This window comes from Boleophthalmus pectinirostris, unplaced genomic scaffold (assembly GCF_026225935.1).
Source record: "Boleophthalmus pectinirostris isolate CB_2022bp ecotype Guang Dong unplaced genomic scaffold, ASM2622593v1 HiC_scaffold_20, whole genome shotgun sequence".
NCBI classification, from domain to species: domain Eukaryota; kingdom Metazoa; phylum Chordata; class Actinopteri; order Gobiiformes; family Gobiidae; genus Boleophthalmus; species Boleophthalmus pectinirostris.
This window is the reverse complement of record NW_026571153.1, coordinates 10,299,683-10,319,768: the sequence shown is the minus strand read 5'-3', so window position 1 is coordinate 10,319,768 and position 20,086 is coordinate 10,299,683. Positions and strand designations below refer to the sequence as shown.

Below are 20,086 nucleotides of genomic sequence, written 5' to 3'. Positions count from 1 at the left end.
GTCCCTTTTCCTTTGGGGTCATACACCTGCAGTCCCAAGCTATTGTTCATCATGTGGTCTAGAAATCATAACCATACTACTGTATTCATAAGAGACCCAACCTCTTAAGGGCAGGTGTTTGTATTGTAGGCTACAAATGTCTATTCTTTTACAATATTTAATCTAAATCAAATCTCACAATTTGCATGGGAAAGGTACACTGATATCTGTGTCCTCAGCCATTGATGTTCCTGATATCCAGCTGCGGAAAACTTAACCAAAGTGTGAGACACTATGAATTATTGTTGCTTAAATCTGCACTATGTAACTTTTCAACTGTACTGAATGGTCTGGAACTTGCTTGTCTCCATGATATGTGTCACAGCATGGAATAAAAAAATATATCCACTTATCTTTTTGAGCAGTGGTAACAGTTAAATAAATGCTGGATAGATTTAACGCTGTAGTAGCACCTTGCATTTTAAGCAAAACATCTCCATGGAAACAAGAACATGGATGACACCCTGGAAAAGTTGCACAATGCTCCCTTTGGCTAGGGTCTGCTCAGGGATGCAAAAGGGTGCACTGTAGCCTAGTTCATACGTTTTTGCCTCCATGAGAAGCAGATTAAACACTGACACTTTGCATTTCTTTGAAAAGTTTGCCATGGACCCTTTGCTGAAAATGGTGGATTGGGTCATTGAAAGTCCTGCTCTTTATATTAGGAAATGGTGAACTAAGTTGCCTAAGATGGAGAGAGAATAGTCTAAAAGATTATATGAATCAGGATCAAAAAGGGTCAATAAAGAGTAGCCAGTGACAGGCCAACAGTGTGTCAGTCCTGTCCCACATGCGTCTGTCCCATAGCTACGTGAGGCACGTGACAAGTGCGTGAAACTGGCCAGATCAAATGTACTCCTTTGGTGAATTTATTTTATGAGCATTATAAATAATTGTTAGAGGTCAAATGTGAAGCAAAGCCACCTGAAACTTGCTCGTATAGTTTGATTAGGGTGACCAGAATTTCAAAATAAAAAACTGGGACACCCTCGGTTTGTGGTGGTTGGTAATAATAAAAGTGTGACTCGAGTGCGTAATAAAGGAAAATTGTTATGCACTTGACCCATTCACGACTAACATGTGTCAGTAGAGTCACATTTTCTTTGTGTTTTGGACATTTTTAAGCAGCTTCTCTGTATTTTACCTAAACAAATGACAATGTATGCCTCTCTTTACTGTTGGCAGGGACCAAACTGGTTAAAAATAGAGACACCAGGGACATTTCTTAAATAAAACTGGGACAAATCAATGGTTTTGGATAAATCCGCTGGGACAGGGGACACAGGGCTCAAAACTGGGACAGTCCCGGGGAAATGGGGACGTCTGGTCACCCTAAGTTTGGTTAACTTTATGAGACAAAAAAATCTCAGATGAAGCTGCATGGATGATGATCTAGTAAATGTGATCAATAATCTTATTGTGCTCATTTCATACTAAATGCTTGCGACATTTAAAGTGCAAAATGTTCAGTTCAGTGGCCTTGAATGATGCAAACAGTAGGTGCTCCGTGATTTTCCCAGAATTATTTATCAGTTAAAAACATGTTCCCAGACTTATGTGTCAACTAAAAACAACATTTATAGGCTCTGTAGACTGTCAGACCCCTCAGACTTCTTTGATATCTCAGCTAGATTGATCCTGTGCCTCTGTGCTTGTTTGTTCGTTTTTGCTAAATGAAACAGAAATCAACATAAACCATAGTAATCCATACATGAATAGGCCTTTAACTAGCCTGCGATTATAGTCCAAAATCACTTCCTGGTAAGATGATGTGTGCTAATGCTAATGTTTAAGGTTAGCAAATAGTTCTGAATTAATTCTGATGCCTGTAGAAATGCAGTAGGTACAAATGTGATTCGCGTAGGCTGCTGCTACCAGAGCTACAGCGCGGTTTGGGACTGCACCCTGCGCACAGAGGGGACCTCACATGCGGCCTGCTGTCAGCAGCAGCTCATGGGGCCCTCGTGTACAGAGGACCCGCCTCGTGTTTAACCTCGTCTTTTCCGAACAAACCCGAGGGTGTTTCCATACTGTCCGTGGAAAGATCGGCTTTATCTGAGCCGCTTATCAGTCGCTCCCGCTGTTGGCACTGCCCCCCGGGGTGGGTGTGCGCTGTCGACGCTGTTACTGTCTCTTTAAATTTACCCAGGAGCCCCTTAAGGAGCCCCAGGGGCCCCTAGTACGGCTCCCCACCCTGAAGACAAGCAAGAGCCTTAAAATACATTAGGAGGCCTGCTAAACGCTGGCACACAGTGCGGAGTGACGCGGCGCGCTTTCTATTGCACACTGTGGTTGTGTGAAAAGTTAAGTTGGCTCCTCGGCGCTAGTGTGTGGGGACATCGTGGTGGAGCGCCTGTTCACAGCAGATGCGTGTCGAGCGACATGTTTCAGTGGTAATGACATGTCCCGCTCCGGCGGTATGCTACGGTAGAGCACTGAGGGACCCAAGCGCTGTGAGAGCCGCAGCCTGGCAGTAATGGAAGAGGCAGACACGGGCGGAACAGAGCCCGTAGATCTCCGCTGTGCCGAGCAGGCTGAGCTACTCTCATTAATAATAAGCGGAGACGAGGAAGCGACGCGAGAGGACAGTGACTTGGAAGGTAAACTGTTGTAATTCTCACTATTTTCAACTACACAGTGTTAAACAGTCAAAGTGTGTGCCTGTCAAGGCACAACCATTGTCAGTCAGTTAATCCGCGTCAGGGACAATGCCATGGAGCAGCATGGCCCCTATGTCTGTGGCTCCTATAAACAAAGGCTCTACAGCACGGGTCATGACTGCCACCTAGCGACTGCATCTCATGGTCAATGCCAGAGCCACATTGATTATTGGTTCAAATGACCCACATTCTGTGCACTGTACAAGCGCATTTAGATACACGATGACAAGTCAGACAAACCTGTCAGATGATCTGCTAATACTCTTTGTCTAATTATTACTAATGAACAGACCTAATGAATATAAGAAACTTTAAGAATTTAAATGTATCCTAAATGTATGAATTATATCTACAAATCCGGTGTTTCAGATGGAGCCTGCCTTGCTAATGGCCACGCTGACAAGAACTCAGAGACTGCCACAGCCACAGCAGTTAAATCTCCGGGCACAAGTTACTGGAGCATCACAGAGGGTCCAGATCACCCACTCCTCCTCACCATTTCCCCTGGTAAAGCCAGGGCACCAAGAGGCTCCAGACAGACTATTAGCCGTATCCCAGGTCGGGACCACCGGCGCTACTATCATGAGTACTGGCGTAGTGAGTACCTGATGGACTTTGACTCCCAGAGGCAGAGCATGGTCTGTATGGTCTGTGGCAGCTTTCTTGCCACACTGAAGCTCAGTACTATCAAGAGGCACATCCGACAGAAGCACCCCGACTCCCTGCTGTGGAGCGCTGCTGACAAAGACGTGATCCGCTCAGGCTGGGACAGCCACCTGAATATTTCCGGGGGTCAGGCCTTCAGCTCTGCAGAGACCACAGCTACAGAGGGAGAGCTGCTTCTGTCCAGTCAGCCTGCTGCTGGTACGTACTGCTGTTCTACACATATCACACTAGGTGGCACTATCACTATGTGTTTCACAAGGCCGGGTGATGTAATGCTGTGTGAGCAGGCATAGACTAAAGACCAAACTCTGCCTGCACAAGATATAACATAAATAACATAATAAACACAACAAAATATATTTTGTAAATATCATTATCTTTCAACCAGGCCCTGTGATGACCTTTTGACATTATTGTTATTGACATACATGCAGACATTATTTAGAATGACATGTCTTTTGAATAATAGTAATAATAATAATAACTTGATTGTTTAATCCATTAGCTGTGTTGGATGGTGGGACACCACAGGACTGCTCCCAGGACTTGTCCTTACAGTGTTCCGGCCAGTCACCCAGTCCTGAGGATGAGGCCCAGCCCCAGCCTAAACAGGAGCAGGACACAGCCGACCCGCTAGCCCAGACTCTGGAGCAGTACTTGAATGACTCCCTGCATGCCTGGTTCAGACAGGAGTTCCTCATGAAGTACGATGGTGAGGCAGGCCGGCTGCAGTGCATGGTGTGTGGGGTCGAGCTGCCCTCGCTTCACCTGGAGCACATAAAGAGACACGTGTTGGACACACACCCCAGCTCTCTAGTCTACAGCTCTGAGGAAAAGCACTGCATCCTGCAGGCCTGGGCGCAAACGCACGGTGAGACAACACAGTGTGTTTCATCAACATAAAATATATAGGTTTAATTAGCATAAAATATTGAGCTAATATTGACAGTAAAAATTTGATTTTGTGAGTATAATGTGCATGTTTTCTAATTGAACAATTAGTTTTTGTCCTGTTTGTTTCCTTGGAGAACAATAATTAGATGTTGAATAAACCTTTTTTACCATTGTGAAGCCAGTGAAAGGACTGATGTGTGTTCTTCTTGTTGTCTTTTAGAAGAATTAGAAAACCCAAACATATCAGAAACAACCACCAAAGAATCTACCGAGGACCTTTTTGCTCAGGATGAGAAGCCCCTCTCGGTCAAGTCCAATTTGCACCAGCAGGAAGATGGCAGCTCAGCTCAGGGCACTTGTCTTATAGGAGAGGATGGGGCAGTCGGAGCGCCGCAAATAACTCCTCCACCTCAAGCTCCAACCAAACGTGGACGTAAGCCCAGAAAGGCTCGATTACGTGGGGGTAACCCGTGGCGACTGCGACTGGACTATCTGGTGGCGTATGGGCCTCAGGGTAAGGGCACGTACTGTATGGTGTGCTCGGAGATTCTGCACGAGACCAAGGTGAGCAGTTTCCGACGCCACATCCAGGAAGCTCACCCCGAGACCACCACCCTGAGCAGGGAGGAGCGGGAGGCCATGGCTGCAGCCTGGACTAAAGACTACTCTACAGACGGGCAGGAGGGGGAGGAGGGTAAGACTGCAATGTGGCTTTAACACTCAGCTTATGTATGAAATGAAATAGTGAACTGACCTGCAATTTTAGAGCTTTTTTCTGTGGTTCCCAACTGGTTTGATTTTTGAGCCATTAGATAAAAATATTTATCAATAACAAGTGTAGTTTCCAAATTAACTGTACCCAGATACTGTGTCTGATCTGCCCATGAACCACTTTTGGATCCTGGCCCACCTTTTGGAAACCACATTTTATATTACAGATTGTTTTCTTAATTGCATGATATTTTAGCAATCTTTTATTCCTAGATCAACTACAGAGGTTATCAAGCTCTGGTACGGGTACCAATGGTGGTACGCCCGGTGTCTCTGGTGGTACGAAGCAGTGAAATCTTTGTAAGATTTAATAAGAATATATAATTACCAAACAATTGCTAATTTATTTTAATGTATATGAACTATATTTGATCTGATAAAAAGGAATAAAATTAATGCTAAATTACTCCTTGTAAAATAATCTCTTATAAACAGTTTTGAAAATGAACAAATCTATTTAAATAAGACAAATATATAGTGATACCTTGTAACATGACTGAAGTAATCAAATGCGACTGACCCCGACTGACTGTTTGATCAGTTGGAGCTTTGTTGACATTTGTTCTAATTTTAGCGGTGACTTGTTCCTTTAGTTTGAGGCTGTCTCCACAGTCTACAGATATAGTAATTAGATCACCACCACAGATAATGTCCAGGGAAAAGATCAGAAATGAGTCTTAAGTATTAAAGGAGATCAAAATCAACATAGTCTTAGCACATTTTATCAGGGTTGTTACTGTAAAACTAACTACCACTGTAAAACTGATTCTGTAGTGCAACCTCTTTCTCATTCCAACTCTCTTTTGTTTTAGCGGAAATTATTCAGGGCACCACTGATGTCCTGGATCCAGATGGGACGAAAGAGGACAGCTCCCCTGACGCTCCCACAGTTGGTAAGCGCTTGAAAAAGGAGGTGGATGACGTACACGGGGGGTCGGGCAAAGGGGTGCCCCCCCGACAGACCCACTACCCAGGGAAGGACCAGCGGCGCAACTACCAAAGCCGCTGGAGGGACGACTATCTCATGGACTACGACTGTCGCAGGCACGGCCTCATCTGCATGGTGTGTGGAGCCACTCTGGCCACACTCAAGGTCAGCACCATTAAAAGACACATCCAGCAGGTGCACCCTCACTCTCTGCTCTACAGCCCCGAGGAGCAGCAGCGGGCCCTGGACACCTACAGCCAGAGTGCCCTGCACTTCAGGAACACTGAGGACTACATCTCCCTGGACCACGTGTACAGTGACCCACAAAGCTTTGGCACTTAAAGGGCTCCAAAACCCTCACATCAGGAGCACAGAAATGCACTTATTTCCCTCATAGTGATTCTATTTTGTCAGTTGGGTTGTTATGGTGGTGCTAGTGGAAACAGAAAAGCCAGACCAGCCTTTAAGTAATTCATTACTTATTTACTAAGTAGACCAATGTTTAGGGGACTTTTGAGTCTGTATTTGACAAAGTATAGACAGATCGGAAACAGGGTAAAAAGACACGTGAATGAACTGACCCAAATTCAAATCTGGGTTGCTCAGATACGAAACAAGCTCTAAGGTGAACTACTGACATGGTGAGGTTGCTTTTTTATAACAGATGGTTATGTCTGCCTGTAAAAAAAAAAAAAATCAGATACAGTTGTTCTCAATATTCCATTTTTAAATTGGAACAAAGGTAATACAATCACCGCCTGCAACCATAGTCTATGCCTGCAACCCACTGTGAAAGATAATATTCCTGCAAGAAAGATGTCCATATTATTCACCGGGGTTTATGAACATGAGAAGTAAAGAACCCATTTATATTTGCGTTACTTCAACACCTTGATATGAGAGCATTTTGACAGGAACAATAATCACGTACAGCAGTGATGCACTAAGTTCATTTTAGGGGATTCTGATCTTTGAGTTGAGTCTTCTTTGCGCTTCATAGAAATGTGAAAAGCCGCCACTGATTACCCACAATGCACCTGTGCGACGATAGTTCTCATTCACCGTTAGTCACAGGTTAATGTGGCTAAGGCTTATCTGCCATTGAACAAGCCAAAGTGCGCTCAGATCCAGATGTTAGACCGTACTTCTACAGTTGTTTCACGCTCTTGATTTGGTCACTATGACATGCAAATATAGAAGATACGTTTCATTTTTCTATTTATTCAAAGATGTAAAATGTTTTGTTTTTAGCTTTTGTTATGTTATTAATAATACAGGGCTGGTATCTGAATCGTTCCAGCTCCTGTGCTCTCAGGAACATTTGAAATTATTTCTTTTCTAGAATTAGCTAAAGACAACGCAGCACTTTGTCCCCCTAAATCTAGTAAACCCTAGCTTTCCTTGTGACCTACAACTGAATGATGTTATTGCTGAAGACAATGAATGGTCTTAAAAGGCCAGTGACACCTATTTAATATTTGTTTACATATTTTTGGTTCTTTCCTCTTCACTTTTCTGGTCTCAACAGCCTGCACAGACCAGCTGTACATATATTACTTTGTACAAGCACTTTTCTGCACAAATTCTGTTTTTCTACTTCAAACATTCAAATATTTCTTACACCCTTTTACGCCAGTATGGGTACTTTTCTTTTTTTTTTTTTTTTCATGCATTGTACAAAGTTTATGCAAAAACAACAATATGAGAAGCTAACTAACAAAAAATCTAACTCAGGGATGAACACACAATGAATTAAAAGCCAGATTACGAATTTACAGTTATGACTTTATTATATCGCTGAATAATATGCAAATTGGAACATAGATCTGGAAACAACCAAAACTGCAACAATAAAAACACAGCACCTTAGTCTACAATACGACAAGTGTTGTATTGTAAAATAAAAAAAAGGAAAAAAAAAAATCATGACATTGTAATTCCTTCTCTGTTATACTCCTCTCATGAACACATTGCTGCATGAATTCTAATTTATTAGTTCCATAGTTTAAATAAAGAAATGTATAAAAAATTAATTCATTCTTGGTGTGACTTTTTTATGAACTAAAAATGGATCTCACAGACCAATACATTATTCACGATATTCCAGTCAAATGAACAAAGGCTTAAGTTCAAAGAAATGTAATATGTGTGTAAGGATAGAGGATCTTTTCTTCTTTCATTTTTCTTTCCCGTCTCGGATGCTCGAAACAGGTGGACTATGGCAGGAGCAGGACCGTCCACCTGGTGCCACCTGTCAGCCAGAACAACAAAGGCTCAACAAAGGATCTGATTATGTTTTTTCAGGTTTCAAGTCAAAATTTTTGGAGCTTCATAGTCATGGCATAGCTAAATAATTGAATTGAAACTGGAAGTGAACAGTTGCAATAAGCAAACTGCAATTTGTTACTTTGTTTTTTATTGGTTATGTTAAAAAGTAAAACAGAAAACATGAACAAGAGCCAAGGTGACACCAGGATAGTCAAATTTTGCATATATAACGTCCATTTTTCCCATTTCTTCTTCATTTGTGCTTCTTGCAATCTCAATCTATTGAAATATTTTTTTCCATTAGAGAGACGTCTTTTACTGTAGATGTCCATTGATCCTTTGAGGGCACTGTAGCGTTGCGCCACAGTTCCTGGTTATTGATTTTTTGGAAGCTAATGACATCACTTTGAGCCGACATATCGCTTTGGTGAATAATGTCTTCTGAGAAATTGCATAGAAAGACCAGGTCAGGTGACAAAGGGACACACACATTGATTTCTCTGCCTTTCCGCAAAGAAACAAATCTGATGCATCTTTAACTGTTTGCTCTTTAGTTTAGGTGTAATTTTAAAAAACCTAATTAGGGTCTATAAAGCAAACTCCCTCCATGTTTGAGAGCAAGTGGTGGTGTGATGATGTTGCCACATTTTTAACCAATCTTTGTCATCAATTTTTTTGGTCAGTTCTTTTTCCCAATTCCCCTTCACCACTAGAGTTGTGCTTTTAGAACTTTAAATAATGCTGAAATTATTCTACGATTAAAGCAAACTACAATTTGAGTGGCAAATATAGGCCTATGTCATCTGGTGTGTATTAAGGAAGCCTGCAAACCCTGTAATTTAGACTACAACAAATATGCTTTGAAATGCATGTTGATCTCGTGAGTGTTTTATCAATTCAGACAGGGATTGCTATTAGACATGTTACATAATAGGCCTAAAAATCTGTTAATCTCACCTTGAATCAGTTTTCATTTGCACAGGACAAAATCCAGTACACAGTGGTTTCACCCCTGATATCCAAACTGCAAAAAAGCTTAAGATATAAACACCTAAATCTATCAGAAAATGACTTACACTACCGGTCAATTGTTTTAGAACACCACACTTTTTCTATTTTTTTTCTATTTACTGTTGACCAAAACATATTATAAACTTTTGATTGATGAAAGTGTCCACCTTTGGCAGATATAAAAGCTGAACACACTCGTGGCTCGTTCTTTTTATAATAGAAATCAAATATTCTTCAGAAAGTTCTTCTCAAGACTGTTGCAGAAGTTCCCATAAATGTGTGGACACTTGTAGTTGTTTTGACTTTCACTCTTCTGTCCAGTTCATCCCAAAACCAGCTCGATGGGGTTTAAGTCTGGACACTGTGCTGGACACTCCATGTTTTCAAGCTCACCGTCTTGTTCTTTTTTCCTGAGGTAGTTTTGGCAGAGCTTGGACTTGTGTTTTGTCCTTTTATCTTTTTTTAACCTCTGGCTGTTCGGTTCTTACCTTTGTACCATTTCAAGCTCTTCATTGGACTTGCATGACTTGAATTGCAATAAATAACTGGAAAAATTAGGGTGTACAAGTAGTGGAATTATCTTGCTGCATGGACAGATAATTTTACTTGACAAGTTATCTTAAAATAAACTACTTTTAGACTAGAATTAAGTGATCTCAGAACTAGTAAGTAGATAATAAATCTGAAAAAAAAAAGATAAGTTTTAAAATTTTGGGCAGATCAGAGAAATTTACAGTGCAGAAAGATAAACTTAGGCATTTCTTGGCAATTCTAGCTTTACTAATGAAAAATGCCACTGTACCAACTTTTGTAGTTTTGGTCGGAATGATTTTGGCAAAAATAAAATAAATCATCTACAGAAAATAAATAGTCTGGAATAGGGATGTAAAGATATCAAAATGTCACGATACAATATTTTCACAATATTTTAAGGAGGCCAACAAAACTGTAATTATGATGCTTTTTCCTCTTAAAATGCCTTGACAAGACTTAATTTAAAGAACTAAGATTTAAAAGTGCTTAGAACTGCTATTTCTTCATGTAGTTTGCACCAAAACGAAGCAAAGGATCATGGTCAATGTAGTTCCCTCAGTTTTTTTTAGCTATTGCTGCACCATAACAATGAATTTAACCAAAGAAACTTGTAATTCGATATATTGTGATGGCCTTCGATATTATTGAGACACTTCTGACGATACGATATCATGATATTTTGGTTATTGTTACACCTCTAATCTGCTAGTCTGCAATATTCTACCAGTAGTACATGAGTGTAGCAGATTTAAATACTGTAATAAAGGCCAATATTAGGCCCATTATTACAAAATGTACGTGAACCTCTAATCAGTCCTGAAATATCCCCCTCGGACCCTGAAAAAGTGTATTGCAATATATATTTTTTAATGATTTTCTATCTATTTGGATGTAAATTAACACCTTAGCATTTACATTTTGTTCATTTTTATTTATAATTTTATAACATGTTTTCTGTAATGGACACCGGGGACATTTTGGAGTTAAATCCATTTGTTAACGTAACAAAAACAACTTCTTTGATGACCAACATCTCTGACAAGCTTTTACAGTCGCCTCAAAACGTTTTTAGACACCCTTTTAATTTCTTTTATCATAGTGCAGCCACAAACTAACTCTTATTGAGTTTTTTTTTTTTTCATCCTGGACATGATAGTGCCCTATAATCCCCCAGCCCTATTTAAGCAGAGGAATCTAGTCTCCCCATTAAGAGTCAGTCTCAAAACACTTAAAAGACAGACTGGTTAATTTAATGTCCACTATAAAGGACACAGATGAATGGGCCGGGTCTCAGGAGGATATTGTTATGCAAAATGAACCAAAATATGACAACTGTTTCCATTACCTTTCTGTTAAAATGTTTTTATTTCCAGAAGCAGGCGCCTCTCTTATATACAGATAAATCTATATATCTTTATAGAGTACTTACCTGTTTTTCCAGTGAGATGGGCACAAGTAATGGTGAAAATGAGAAATGTTCCACCAAAAACCAAAGCGGGGTCTTCTTCACTTGAGCAGTGAAGTGGAGTCTAATCACTCTTCAGCTGGAGGTCAGCCTGGAGATTAATGCCCGTGCTATTTCTGATGGACTCAACTGTCCTCAGATTCGCGGCCATTTTTGGTAAGCGCTTCCTTCCTTTGCTCCATTCATTCTCATCAGAAACCATTATTTGAGAATGTGAATGCCAATTTAACAGAGCGTTTTATTATGTATGCATTATTTGGATGGATTAACCATAATAAATTGAAATCTGGGTTCATGACTTTCTACAATTTCATGTCATAATTTCATATAATTTAAATGTAAGACTAACTCTATTGGGCAATTTATGATTTTTGAAAGAAATAACAGACCCAAATACACTGAACTTTCTTTGTTCAAGTCCAAGTCATCTCCTTTGAGCTTCAAGTCATTTCTAGTCTTTAAACCAAAGTACCAAATAAACCTTACATTTTTGCCATTTATATGAATTTTAAACTAAATTGTACTTAAAAAGTCATGGTATATTTATATAAGAGTATTTATATAAGAGTTGTAGAAATGTATTTTTTCTTTTTTAAATGTCTTGTCAAGATCTTAGTGTGAATCATCACGGTCAGAATAGAAAGCCTTCTCAAATCACAGGATTTAAGTCCAAGTGAAGTCCCAAGTCATTGAGCTTCAAGTCCAAGTCGAGTCCCAAGTCTTAGTCTATTTTATCAAGTCAAGTCTCAAGTCCTAAAAATAGTGACTCAATTCTGACTCAAGTCCAAGTCACAACTTGTAAGTCCCACCTCTGGTTACGGATGTGTTTGACCTTGCACACATCACATCAAAACTGGATCTTAACTGGGACTAAACCTGAAACCAAACCAAGTCTACATCATAAACAAATTTTTCATAGTAAAATAAATTACAGTGAAGCCACTAGAGCCAGTTTTTTTTTTTTTTCGTGTGGATCAGTGTAGTGATTACAGAGATAATAACCATGAACCAGGACTAAACAATCCATCTATCATTCATTCATTTGTTTTTCAATATAAAACCACAAATAAGAAAACGAAAAAAAAACAACTATTTTCTTCATTAATTGTCTCCAAAACCAAAATGAAAAAATGGGTAAGGATTCTTTTTTTCATTTTTCGATTTTGTTTTTAAATGAATAATGGAAAAAAACAGATCATGGCCATTTCCCGTTTCCATGAACCAGGACTAAAACAGGTCTAAATCAGCTTTAAACCAGGTTTAAACCAGGTCTAAACCGGTCTCAGTCCTAGTCTCAGTCCTGATCTCAGTCCGAGTCCTGCTCCGGTCCCGGTCTCAGTCCTAAACCAGAACTGAACCAGGACTAAACCAGGACTGAAGCAGGAGTGTGAGGACTGGCCTGGACGTGTGCCTGCATATCTGTTGGGTGATCAGGAAACTGGGACCAGACTGGGACCAGACCGGGACTGAAATTGGGACTGAGACCGGGACTCAGACTGGTGTTACCAGAACTGAGACTGGGACTCAGACCGGGACTGAGACTAGGACTGAGACCTGGGTTAGTTCTGGTTCAATTCTGATTTAGAGCTGGTTCAGACCTGTTTTAGTCCTGTTTTAGTCCTGGTTCAGTCCAGCATCACAGTTTAAGTCACGGAAACAGGAAACAGCCATTATCTGTTTTTTTTGTTTTTTTGTTTTTTCCATTATTCATTTAAACACAAAATCAAAAACTGAAAAAACAAATCATTATCCGTTTTTTCATTTTGGTTTTGGAGACAAATAATGAAGAAAATTGTTATTTTTTTGTTTTCTTATTTTTGGTTTTATACTGAAAAATGAATGAACGAATGATACACGGATTGTAAACATTTGTATTTTTTTTTCTTCTATTGAATTCAGCTTTAAGACATGGGTGATTTAAACTGTAATGCCACGTGAAGCCAGTTTCATGCAGTCATTTACTATTAAAACAAACATGCACAAGGCAAGAGTTAATCTGCAGAACAAGCAAGCCTATTCAATATTTAGTATAGTAAAAGATTCCATTATGTAAGACTCCAGTGGGTTTACACTGAATCTGCATGTGACCAACTTGTAATGGCTTTGAAAAGTAGTGTAGTCTAAATTTAGAGCGCTATAATCTCTTTTCCACCAAAACAGGGGCATGGCAAATCTTCTTATTGGTCATATTTATGTGGACAATATTGTACAATAATCTGGTGTTTTCCCCACACATAAAGCAGCAACGGGTTAATATTTCATGCACAAATAATCCAACAAAATATGGTCCTTTGACGCATTTTATTAATTTCACTTCGACATCAGTACAGAGACCACAAACTTTTTTCCAATTTTCTTTTTTTTTCTTGCAACAACTTTCCCAAAGCTTAAAATTTTTAAACAAAAGTCATAGCTAATACAAAACAGCTGATATTAGTGAACTCCATCTAGATAACCAGTAAGTCAAAGTAAGACTTGCAAAGACAGAAAAGTCACACACACACTCCCTGCACACGATGAGGATAAAGGGGGAAAGGCCAAGAGGGAAGAGACATGCTTCAGATGAGTGACTTTATGGAGGTTTTACATTACTGAGTCCCAGTAGTCTGCAGAAAGCCTTCAAATATACTGTTATGCATGCTAGTTACAACACAACAGCAGTAGCAGTGAGGTCAGACCTTAGCTTCAGCCCTCCAGGTCAGAGCGTGGAAATTTGAGGTCATGGTGAACAAAAATAGCATCTTTTTTTGAGTTTATTTTAACTGTAGCCATGAGTTTATGCGGCACATTTGAGCAAACCTAAGGGTGCTTGTTCTATGCGGAGCGCGTGCTGCTTACTGGTTTCTGACTGGTCAATCTGCAACCTTCAGCGCCAAAAATTAACTTGAAAAATCATCATTTCAATCAACATTTAAAAAAATAATAAAATTAAAACCTGCAGGAATTTCCTTCAGTTCAAATGTCCAATATTTTGACTACTCTTTGTCATTTTTTCTAACAGAACATTTATTTATAATCTTAAATAGGCTATAATGCATAATCACAATTGCAAAACAGTAATGCCAAAATTCATATTGTTTGTATTTGTATATAATGTAGCAGCTTCAGCAGTATTTAGACTTATAAAATGAAGCCCATCCCTACCCTGACCATTACTGATATTTACTGCTTTACTTTTGTCATTGTGATGTACTAGATGGCAACAAGGAGCATGCATAGTAAGGAATGTAGGGCTGCGACTCAACTAAGGGACGACGCAAAGTCCTGGACAAGACAATGAAATGGGAAAAGTAATCTCCGTAATCACCTCTTAAAACATACGTGGAGATGTGGAGTAGTAGTGCTATGTGACTTTACCCAAAACACCACCGAAACACACACAATAATTACATAGAACAAAAATTGAGTATGATACAAAGCCTATAGGGGGCATCCATCCTCAGTTATGACATGCGGTTCGTGGTAATCCAAAAGCAAAAGGGTTCTCTAGATGAAAATGCACCCCGAAAATCTGCTACGTTTCCAGCTACACTTAAATCAAAAAGGTGTCCTCCCTAACGCCGGTACAGCCGTATAAAAGCGCGTGTTTGGATCCTACAGTGGCAATGCAAAATGATTAGAATAAATTAACTAAAAATGAACAAAATACAGCTGTATCAAAATAGCCAGTCGTTAAAGCCAACGCGGACAGTCAGCAGTTTGTAGACATTTGTTTGTAGAGGCTGTGACCACACATTAGGGAGTGTGCCTTATCTCAAACATACAGACCATTTCGGAAAAAAATTACAAGCTCTTGTTTAAAATGTAAGCTTACTGACACTACGCCACGCTAGTATAAGAGTGAAAGCAGCCATTTTTTATCAGTAAAGTAGTGTGAAGAATCAAGACATTTACAGGTGAATGTTAGACCTCAACACTGGGCTATAAAAAGCAAGGCTAATGTGTTAAATACAGCAGAGCCTTTTCAATGGTGTATATACAAAAAGAGGGTGAACTAGACCAAATTATCACAGCTGGCTCAGTGTTCCAGTCCTTTTTATTTCAACCTGCTCAAGGGTTTTAGAAAACAAAACATCAGTGCATTGCAGAAACTTATACACAAGCGCCTGTAAAAAAAAAAAAAAGATGAAAGAAAACAACTCAAAAACAACAGGCCAATCGGTAACAGCGAGCCCTATTCCGGCTTCTGACATTAACCAATAACTGCAGAGCAAGAGCAGGAAAAGACTAGTCACAATAGCATCAGTTACATTTTTATTTTCGTTTTTTTTTTTTTTTTACATTAATTTACTCTGGTCTAGCTTCCCCAATGCGTCTACCTTCAAGGAAATGTGTAATTTTTAAATACAGACATTCGCTTTTGAGTGACAAGCAGTCTTCCTCCATCCCCTGCTCACTGTACACAACCAAACCAGCTTATAGATTCAGTCTAGTTCACTCCACCTGCCCGCTCCCCTGTGGTACGCCGCCGCACAGGAGGGAGCGGTCATGTCTGTCCGCACAGGCACAGTTCTTTACCTAACGCTCGGGTTAAGCTGCGCAGTCGTGTTGGAGTGGAGTAGCTCGGATTTTTCTAGCTAGCGAGGTTTGAGTGGGACAGGCGGCGGTCGGTGGTACAGAGGAGAGGAGTTAGACCGGGGCGGGGCGCGGCAGAGAGGGGCCAGGGCCGGGGTAGGTATGCATGGAGATGGTAAATGACAATGATGGTGATGTAATGGTTTCTGTTGGACGAGGGCAATCATTCACTTTTGGTGCGTTTCATGGCTCCGGGAAGTTTCTCTTGCAACCTGTGAGCACAAAGAAAAATTTGGTAATTATGCTGTTTTTCACCAAAATAAAAAGTTGTGAGTGCAGGTGAATACTAACTTGGCCATGGTGGAGTTAATCTGAGTGCGCACCAGATCGATGTACTGGTCAATCTGGGTCTGAAGGAAAGAAAACGATTCAAGTAAATATTTGCACAACATTATACAAGAGCTACAATATTACTCTCAACATTTTTCTCAATAAATAATGAATTAGAAATTAAAAAGATTATCATGTAATTTGCTCAAAGAAGAGTGACAGTTAAATCTCTTTTTGAGCTGCCCACTCATCATGACAAATATCTTATGACTTAAAGCGGGGGTACTCAACCCCCGGGCCGGCTACCAAACAAAACCACGGCCTAGTACCGGTCTGCGAAAGCGCAAACCCCCCTCCTATGTGCATCTCTACTAAACTAAACCAGGACTAAACCAGATCTAAACCAGGACTAAAACCAGGTCTAAACCAGGACTAAAACCAGGACTAAATGCAAGACTAAAAGCAGGTCCAAAACTAGGATTTAATCAGGATTTAACCAGGACTAAAACCAGGACTAAATGCAAGACTAAAAGCAGGTCCAAAACTAGGATTTAATCAGGATTTAACCAGGACTAAAACCAGGACTAAAACCAGGACTAAAAGGCAAGACTAAACAGGGCTAAAAGCAAGACTAAAAGCAAGACTAAAATCAGGTCCAAAACCAGGTCCAAAAACAGGATTTTATCAGGATTTAACCAGGACTAAAACCAGGATTTAATAAGGACTAAAATGGGTCTAAACCAGGTCTAAATCAGGACTAAAACCAGGTCTAAACCAGGACTAAACCATGCCACGCCGCTGCAGCCCCCAATCCTCAAAATATTGTCGGACATAAAACCGGTGGAGCTAAAAAGTTGAGGACCATTGACTCGACACAAATCTTTGATGGACTGTAAAACTAAAATTGTAAAAGTGATATTTTTTGTCATTTCTGTCAACATCTCTCACCCTCCTCACATTGCACTGCCTGTATATTGTGATGACTTCATGTTGAGCAGCTGTGCCTCAAAGGCCTCAGTGTCTGATGAAGGCTGTACTCATCAGTGAGCTCACTGCTTTTGGATCACGTGATGGCAGCAGCGTTTCTGCACACTCACCTTGTTCTTCTCATAGATGGGAGGCACCGCAAACAGGAGGATGTCAGCTATGGACGGGAAGAGCAACATGTCAGTATATAAGGTCAGGGGCATGACATACATGAGTTAACAAATACACTCTCCACAGTGTGACACTGACCCTTATAATAAACTACAAAGATGGACCGCGCTATAAAATAATTACAAACAAGTGAAGGGATATTGCAGCTGTTCACACCTCAGCACCACACTGTTTTATTGACCAGATTTGTGGTGTGGAGGACCTGATAAGAATAACAGTAGGTTCAGTCAGATAGAATCTCGACGACCTAATTAAGGACCTTTAGAGCCACTGACCATCAAGCCCCAATAGGAGCAGAGTGTGAGCCCTGCTGTCGGCCCCCTGCACATCACTCATGTTCACTGTGGCCTCATTCCCCAGGAAAACTACAAGTACTGCTAATTCTACTGAGGAAATTAGAACCCTTGTCATATCCCATCATGCACTGTTGAAGACATCCCTCGGCTCTTACCCAGGATGAGAATGGTGATTCCATTGAAGACTGCGCCTACGTAGGTTAGCAACCACATGACAACAGCCAACTGCACAGAAGACACACAAGGCAGAGAAAATATTAGAAACATTTAAAAATCTGTTTTAGCATTTTTTGAATTCAACTTTAATGTGACTAGAAAATATATTCAACTAAAATGACCACTCCCTTTAATATTTGGAAACCATCTGGATGATTTACTCAAGTGAGTAAGAGAAAATCACACACACACACCCATGACCCGCCCATGGGAACTGTCAGAGATATCACTGCTGGATTCACCTGTTAGTTTTGTTGCACCTGTTCAGGGCGGGGTACAACTGTGCCTCTCCAGCAGTCAAGTCATTCAAATCAAATTCTTCCGTGACAGCATGCGGTGTCTTACAGGTATCATAGCAGCGAATGAGAGATAATTCTGAGCTAAATCATTAACTAGCAGGATTCTTTCTTATAAAATGACCCATCTCCAGAGCTCACCTTAAGGGAGTCAACCAGGTCCTCAACGAGGAAGAGGCGGCTCAACTGCTTCAGTGCTCGGTTGATGTAGGTCAGACTGGCGTCCACGTGCTTGCGGAAGGTCTCAGGGGGGATGCCGACATCCTTTTCTATAAGCGATCTGCAGAAGGAGCAGGACATTAGCTAGCACCACTTCCAAAAGGAAGCAACAACTATAAAGCTAATAATAATAATAATAATAATAATAATATTTAGGTCCGTTAACATATCAATGTAAAATAACTAGACTAAAATAAAAAGACTAGTCACTAAAGTTTACATTATACTGTGCTTTTTAAAGACACACACATATAAAATTACATTAAATTACATTACATAAAATGTACACATCAGCATTAGTCACAGTTTAATCCATGTAAGGAAGTTAAAGAGTGTTGGCCAATGACTCAGCAGGATGAATTCCTGAAATATTTGTTGACGAACTTGTTTGTTTTGTTCATAAACTCATGAGAATCCATCTTGTATCTTTCCTGTATCTGTGTTTGGCCTTGAGCCACAGGATGACCAGTCCAATCACTGGACAGTTTTATTGTTTGGGCAGAAGCCAAAGGCAGGGCACCAGAGCAAACCAAAACAAACAAGGGGAAATGACAGGCACAATATCGGCATGTTTTAGCAGTAATACTGACCATTTCATTCAAAGAGGCACAGAAGGAAGCACTTGAGTATAATTGTGGGTGAGGTGCCCTGAGTGTTAAGTGAAGCTCTCAAGAACAGCAGGTTTTAGCTTTGCCTTTTTGAATCTTTGTTAATTTAAAAGGATCTGGCTGCACCATAACATGCAGTCAGTAAATAGTGGAATGGAGGTTAAGGTCACTCAGCTGATGACACTCGTGACCTCCCACTAGTTGGAGCTGGTTACGGAAATAGTTCCTTCACATAACTCTCCACACTGGGGACATTGGTCTTATAGTACTACGCTGTGTTTTTAAACAAAATAAATGCATACTTGAAAGGGTGCCCATCGTTGGACTTCTGCACAGCCTGGACCACAGACTTGTAGATGCGGAAGGTGATGGTGACGCAGAGCAGAGCCAGGAGGAGGTAGGAGACCACACTGATGACACTGAAGGCTGCCAGCGACAGCAGCAGCAGCATGGACACTCCAAACACCACGCCCGACTTCTTGGGGTCCCGCCAGTGGATCAGGTCCTTCACTACACATACCAAACGAACAAGATATTAGATTTAAGCATGTGTGACAAGAAACTTAAAACTTTAGAACTGAATACAGAAGTGTGATGGTTACAGGCAATAAAAGGCACGGCTCCATGTTACAAAATAATTATACCAATTTAAGCAGCTATTATAAAACACTTTCATTACGAGGTAAGGAATGATAATAAAGCAGTGAAGCAACTTTCACTAAATCATTCAAACAGCGCTCTTTGTATCTCCTAGAGTCAGGTGGTCAACAAAAACAAAATATGGGCCTAAGCTGAAGCTGAACAGTCATAGAATTCTGTCACAATGAGTAGCCTGGCAGTAGTGCATGTTCAGGAGAAGTCGTGCATGCAGAAGTGATGGGCTGTATAGAAGGCAGGCGGGTTATGTAATGCTGCATTGGGCTGGTTGGAGCAGCACTCCTTCTCTGGTGGGATGGGGGGTATTTCAAAAGCCTTGTATGTGCACTGGTGGGTGGTGCCTCGGGGCCCTTCGCTGCTCCAGCACGCTCAGCTGGAGCACAGGCTGTATAGGTCCACAGTAACACGCCACTTTACCCCATGCACATAAGTGCTATAAACTTATTTTGGATGTCACAGATACTGCTCTTGCCATACCACCACCTGACAATTTTAATTTACTAGGTCTTAAACGAGAGCTGGCTGCTGAGCTGTGAAATTACGACGGATGTTATG

The 20,086-nt window shown here is 40.6% G+C and overlaps 2 protein-coding genes across 3 annotated transcripts; one reads left to right on the top strand and one right to left on the bottom strand.

Moving 5' to 3' along the window:
• Positions 1-1,977: 1,977 nt before the first annotated feature.
• Positions 1,978-7,929, top strand: zfta (zinc finger translocation associated). 2 transcript variants are annotated; one of them, XM_055156756.1, is made up of 6 exons: positions 1,979-2,639; positions 3,069-3,563; positions 3,871-4,236; positions 4,480-4,953; positions 5,244-5,330; positions 5,843-5,980. In XM_055156756.1, the coding sequence occupies exons 1-5, from the start codon at positions 2,516-2,518 to the stop codon at positions 5,321-5,323; spliced, it is 1,539 nt and encodes a 512-aa protein (XP_055012731.1). In that variant the 5' UTR covers positions 1,979-2,515; the 3' UTR covers positions 5,324-5,330; positions 5,843-5,980. The 2 variants fall into 2 exon arrangements, with proteins under 2 accessions (XP_055012730.1, XP_055012731.1); XM_055156755.1 differs by lacking the exon at positions 5,244-5,330 and having other exon boundaries at positions 1,978-2,639; positions 5,843-7,929.
• A 5,593-nt stretch (positions 7,930-13,522) lies between these two features.
• On the bottom strand, positions 13,523-19,417 carry LOC110170724 (reticulon-3-like). Its single transcript, XM_055156131.1, has 6 exons — positions 19,177-19,417; positions 18,189-18,327; positions 17,691-17,760; positions 17,179-17,225; positions 16,103-16,161; positions 13,523-16,023 (listed from the first exon to the last, which is right to left on the bottom strand). Exons 1-6 carry the CDS (start codon positions 19,323-19,325, stop codon positions 15,975-15,977), a joined length of 513 nt encoding a protein of 170 aa, XP_055012106.1. The 5' UTR covers positions 19,326-19,417; the 3' UTR covers positions 13,523-15,974.
• Positions 19,418-20,086: the final 669 nt, after the last annotated feature.